The sequence below is a fragment of the Rhinatrema bivittatum genome, chromosome 8 (genome assembly GCF_901001135.1).
Source record: "Rhinatrema bivittatum chromosome 8, aRhiBiv1.1, whole genome shotgun sequence".
NCBI lineage: Eukaryota > Metazoa > Chordata > Amphibia > Gymnophiona > Rhinatrematidae > Rhinatrema > Rhinatrema bivittatum.
In genome coordinates, this window is record NC_042622.1 from 42,187,502 (window position 1) to 42,193,501 (window position 6,000).

The 6,000-nt window shown below is 48.1% G+C and overlaps 1 protein-coding gene across 4 annotated transcripts in view; it reads right to left on the reverse strand.

Annotated features, from left to right (window-relative positions):
• The window catches only part of SLC35C2 (solute carrier family 35 member C2), a 46,241-nt gene extending 40,940 nt beyond the window's left edge, over positions 1–5,301 (reverse strand). For 3 of the 4 annotated variants that reach the window (XM_029614900.1, XM_029614899.1, XM_029614898.1), the window contains exon 1: positions 4,864–5,301. In XM_029614900.1, the coding sequence (XP_029470760.1) occupies positions 4,864–4,983 (120 nt within the window). In that variant the 5' untranslated portion in view covers positions 4,984–5,301. Of the gene's footprint in view, positions 1–4,731 lie in introns of all 4 variants that reach the window. The other variant, XM_029614901.1, reaches the window with a different exon arrangement.
• Positions 5,302–6,000: the final 699 nt, after the last annotated feature.

Here is a 6,000-nt window from a genome sequence, read left to right on the forward strand (position 1 = left end):
CCACTATCTTTTAGACCTCAAATTAGAATGCTAATTAAAACTGGGGTTTTCAAATTGCGTCTACTGGTTGGCCTACGTCATTTGTTATTCGAGAGAGATTTTTTGACGATAGTTCGGGCACTTATATTTCCACTCATTGATTACTGTAATGGTCTCTATATAGGCTTGCCTAAATGTTACATTCAGCCCATTCAGTTACTACTAAATTCTGCTGCTAGGTTAGTTTCCAATTTAAAACGATTTGAGAGGATTTCCCCAGTTTTGTGTAATCTTAACTGGTTGCCAGTTCACGAGCGGATTGTCTTCAAAATAGGGATGATAGTTTTCAAACTTCGTACGTCCAATTCCCCGTATTGGTTTAATGCACTCTTGAGGATCCATAAACCTACTAGATGTTTGAGATCGTCACAGTTGAATTTACTTGAGGTTCCCTCTGTTCGTCAGGCTCATTTGTTTACCACTAGAGAGACATCTTTTTTGATCACGGCACCTTGTCAATGGAATCTTATTCCTCTGGATCTAAGATCTCTTGAAGATGTCAAGAAATTTAAAACATCTTTTAAAGAATTTTTGCTTTCCCGTGCGTTTAATGTTTGAAATTGCGGAGAGAAGTTCTTGATATATGAATGTTTCAGCAATTTGGTTTTATTTAAGTTGGGGGTTTTTTGGGGGTTTTTTAACTTTTATTATGATGTGAATTATTATCGTTATGATTTATGATATTTGGTTTCTGTGAAACCATTTGTTTGTAATGATTGATTTTATGTATGTAATTATGTTCATCGCCTAGGCCTTTGTTGTGTTAGGCGTTTAATAAATTTTTTTAAATGAAAAAAAAAAAAAAGAAATGAAAAATGAAAAACCGCAAGGCGATACCAGGAAGCACTGTCGGGGCTGTTGTGAAAAAACTAACGCGTAATCTCGACCTATCACCTCTAGGACCCACTGATCCGAGGTTATCCTGGTCCACTCCTCGTAAAATTGAGACAATCTGCCTTCGATTACTGGTACCGAGGAGTGGACCGGTTGCACATCATTGCGATGGTTTACCACTCTGTGTATTCTGACCGACCCCTGGTCGACCAAAGCAGCGCCCGCAAAAAGACTGCGAGTACGTCTGTTGACGGTTGGCACTATGACGAAAGGAGGAAGCAGACCCTCGCGTCCAGATCTCGGCCTGTCCTCCGGCAGACAATGAACCTTGTTCTCGCCAAGGAACTCAATCAGGTCCTCCAGTTCTTTTCCAAATAATAATTGGCCCTTAAAGGGCAACGAACCCAACCGAGCTTTAAATGACACATCCTCCGCCCAATGGCAAAGCCATAGCAAGCACCGCGCCGACACCGCCAAGACCATGGTTCTAGCCGAGGTACGGAGTAAGTCATAGGAGGCATCCGCACTATAGGCAATTACGGCTTCTAAACACCCTGCCTGAAGCACTTCCTCTTGTGAGAGAGATTCATTGGCCAGCAATTGCTGAGCCCACCGAAGTCCCGCTCGTAAGGGGAAATTACTGCAAATAACCGCACGGATCCCTAGTGCCAAGATTTCGAATATCTTCTTAAGCTGTATCTCCAGCTTTCGATCCTGTAAATCCTTGAGAGCTGTTCCCCTGGTAACCGGTTTAGTGGCCTTCATAGTGACCGCCGCCACTGCCGAATCTATCTTCGGGACCTTCAACAGCTCCAACGCATCCGCAGGCAGAGGATAGAGCTTATCCATGGCTTTAACCACTTTGAGTCCCAAATCTGGGGTATCCCATTCCTTAAAAAGCAAATCTGACGCCGAACAATGCAATGGAAAAACGGATGGCGGACCTCTCAGGCCCAAGACCACTGGATCTGCTGCCCCCAGTCTGGACTCTACCTGCGGTAGCTGGATGCCTAATTCAGCCAGAATTACCGGGATGAGAGGCATCAGCTCATCCCTCCGAAAAAGACATACGACCTTGGGGTCATCTCCAACCATCCCATGGGTACTACTCAGGCCACCTGTTGACCGATCACCGTCCCCCTCAACCCCCCTCGGGGGCTGGGACGGCGGGTCCTGGTCCCCCTGTGAATCCTCTGGGTCATCAGTGTCCATAGAAGTATCAGGATCCCCCTGTGGGCCCCGTAGCCTAAAAGGGCCGTGGCCCCCCAGCTGGATCCGATGCTTGGATGGGCTTAGCCCGCTTCTCCAACCCTGCCCCAGGGTCTGGATCCTGAGGCCCATGTGGACTTTTCCCGACCAATCGCCATCCTTTAAATGCTTTGTGCATTAACAGCACAACTCGGAGGAAAATGAAGAATCTGATGACCAATCTGCAGGGTCCCCCTCAGGGATTTCATCCGCCTTAGAACCGTGTGGCCACACAGGTTTGTCCCCTTCAGGGACCCTGCGCTGTGGTGATAACTGTGGCGGCGAATCCTGCTCTTCGGGTTCTGACGGGGACTCTGAGCTCCCCGGCTCCGGAGACAACAAAATGGCGGCTGTTCCTGCCGATGCCAAGTTCAAAATGGCGCTCGTTCCCACGCTCCGCGGAAACGGGCTTGACCCCGGACTTGCTCCCCTGCACTGCTATAGCTAACGGCGCTCGACCCCATGCTCCATCTGGGAGCGAAAATGCCCCTTCGCCCCCCCGAGGCACAGCCGGAGCACAGGCTGCCCCGGGAAAGTTGCCACGCGGTGCCACACCCCCGACAAGCCGTCCGCCACGGCATGCCCGACACGATCGAGGGAAGAGAGAGAGAGAAATCGCTCCATGAGGCCCCCCGGCGCACTGCCCCCCCGAACGCGGTCGAATCGCACAAAAGAAAACTTAGACCAGCAAAGAAATGCAGAGAAAAAACAAACTACCAACAATTTTTTTTTATACCATACCAGTATCGGTCATCACTGGCTCCGAAGCCACCTGGGGGGAGTGAGCCGGGCTCCCCGGTGTCACCCCCAGTGCCAGGCACCAACGCTGGTGAGAGCACCTCACACGTCAGCGGCCTCTGAAACCAGGGGGGACGGTCCCCTCAGGACCTCACAAACCCCCTGGGAGGCAGACTACTGGACTGCGATCCAAACACAACTCTATCTATTTTTCCCTTATTAGTATTTTTTTTTTTTTAAACTAACTAAGCCTCAGCACAGACTGAAGGTTTTGCACCCTCTCCACCTGCTAGGAGACAGAAGAATACTGCCAGACTGTAGGTGGCACCAGCCTAGATAAGGTGGAGTTTTGTTTGTAAACCTCTGTCTCCATCTGCTAGAGGGGGGGCAAAACCCAGGAGTCTGGACTGATCCGGGTACGTACAGGGAAAATAAAGAATACTATTGTGGCCCTGCCTTTTGCTGTGCTCCCCTTCATCCATTCTGAGCACAAAGTGCTGGAGAACACGACCAAAATGCATTGAAAAAGCTAGCTGAGAATTCAGACCAGCAAGGAGTACTGCGAGCGACTACATTAATGGACTCTCTCAGGACCCAAGACCAGAACCATGGAGGTCATTTCAGGTTAGGTGTTGACATGCACTGGAAAAATACTAGAATAACAGGGTTGCTGTAGATTAAAATTTAAGGTGCATTCATAATATTGTACAGGGTGTTCTGAAACTTCAGGGGACACTGCAGGTCAAAATTAAGGTGCTAAAAGTCATGCAATACCTGTAGACAGTTCATCCATCACCTGTTCAACCACTGCAATACCTCTCCTCCCTCTTAAACCCTGGGATTACAGTATTACCTGTTATTTTTGCTTGCATCCTTCTCACTGTTCCCCACAGTTCCTTCTGTCATCTCATTAACCCCTTGTGTTTTGTTACTTTTCCCTTTTGATTATTTCTTCTCATCAACCCAAGAGTACATCTTATGTATTTATTTTTATTCTTTATATTCTGCTTTTCAACACTTCAAAATGGATTACATTCAGGTACTGTAGGTATTTTTTTGCCCTTGGTTTACTCAGGGCGTAATTTGTAGACAAATAAGAAGTTGAACGGGAGAAGGTGTGAAGAGTGGGGCCTGGAACTCACTCCCAAACACTTTCTTCTCCTCACCCCATTGATTCTCCATCCCCAGCCCCCACCCTTTGTGCACCAGAACTGATTTACACCATTAGCCCTGCTCCACTTTCTCAGATCCCAGAAAAACGGTTGCATTCCACCTGACCTAAAAAGGAGATGAGTTAGCAAAAGTCTGAAACGTGTAAGCAGGTGCATAATAACCAGGGTGGAAGTCATGACTATAGGAATTACAGCTCACGAGTTTCAAACTTGTGCAGATTAAACCCCTTTTTGTGTCTGTTTTATGTTCTCACAGGAGGGGAGAATACAAAACAACAACTGGCGGAGTGACTGCACTCCGCTGATCTTCTTTCCTGCAGGCTGCCTAGAGGGGACAGGCTGAACACTCTTACCATTGTTACCGTCTGTAAAGTGGAGGAACTGCGTTCCAGGCTCTTTCCTCACAAATTTAAGCCCTGGGTTTTACTAAATGACTCCACAGGTCAGGGACAAGCTGAATCAGCTCCGATTTTAAGCACATATCCCACTGCATGCACAGATCTCCGATCTGCTCTTTCATAGAAAATAAGAATTTTTAGTCGCTGCATGCACTGAGACATAACCAGAAACTGTCAACCCTGGCTATCATGAGGCCACCTGAAACCCTATTTCGTGTTACTGTCTTCTTGCTCCTTTTTGTTAAAGCCTATTACCCCCTTCTAATTAAATATTTCTTTACGGGCACTTTCTTCAGCCTTACATTTTATAGCCCTTTCACCGATCTGACGTCTTGGCTGGCTAACTTTGTACAAGCGCTTTTCTGCACACGCACCCCATACAATTTCATTAAGTGCACGGCTGGAAGCGGGGACACGCAGCGCCAAAGCCATACCCTCAGCAGCCATTTGTTGTAGAAAGTGATGCCAATGGAAAAGACGTAGAAGAAAACAACCAATCCCAGCGTTAGAATGCCCTTCCACAGAAAGACATAGCAGACGCTCCCTTTCCCCATTGGCTTGAGTCGCAGCGCTGGGTCCGCCTCCTCGCTGACTGGCAGCTTCAATTCATCTCCGGACTCTGGGCTCCGTAGGGTAAGGGTTAGGTGCAGGAGACGGTAAGCTTCAGCTGACGGGGCGAGGTGGGCAGTAAACGGCCAGGGCCTCCGCTTGTCAATCCCAAAGCGAGCATGGACAGACTGAGGACGGACGCCAACATTGACAACGCTGGCCACCGCCTCGCTGAGGCCGTGGCACCACCGGATCTACCGCTCGCAACCAAGAACAAACTCTTCCCACCTCCTCCGCGCTCCTTCGCTTGCGCGTGTGCATGAGCCTGCGCGCGCGGGAAGGGGTAGGGGGCGGGGTCTGTGAGAGCCACGTGTACCTGCAGGTCTTGGTTCTTGGAGGGAGGCTCGGAGCTCTGTAGTCACGTCTAGGCGTTTTCACAGCACAGAATACAAAGTAGGAAAGCTCCCGAAAGGGCTGGTTAAAGATAGCTTAATTCTTTAAATGGGAAGGTTGACAAGTATCATAAAATATGGGGGAAGAACTGGAAATACATGGAGAATCTAGGCGCTCATCCTTAAGAACATAAGAAAATGCCATACTGGGTCAGACCAAGGGTCCATCAAGCCCAGCATCCTGTTTCCAACAGTGGCCAATCCAGGCCATAAGAACCTGGCAAGTACCCAAAAACTAAGTCTATTCCATGTAACCATTGCTAATGGCAGCGGCTATTCTCTAAGTGAACTTAATAGCAGGTAATGGACTTCTCCTCCAAGAACTTATCCAATTCCTTAAAATTCTAAGGTCAATCTTTTTGCATACATTGGTTTCCATGTTATTTCATTTGAGATTTCTCGTTTTATAAGTACTTTTTACTCTATGGGGTAGATTTTAAAAGAATGTGCGCGTGCTACCGGGCGCGCACACATGGACGCCCAATTTTATAACTTGTGAGCACACGTGCACGCATGTTACAAAATTGGGGATTGGCGCATGCAAGGGGGTGTACACTTATTCATTCTGCG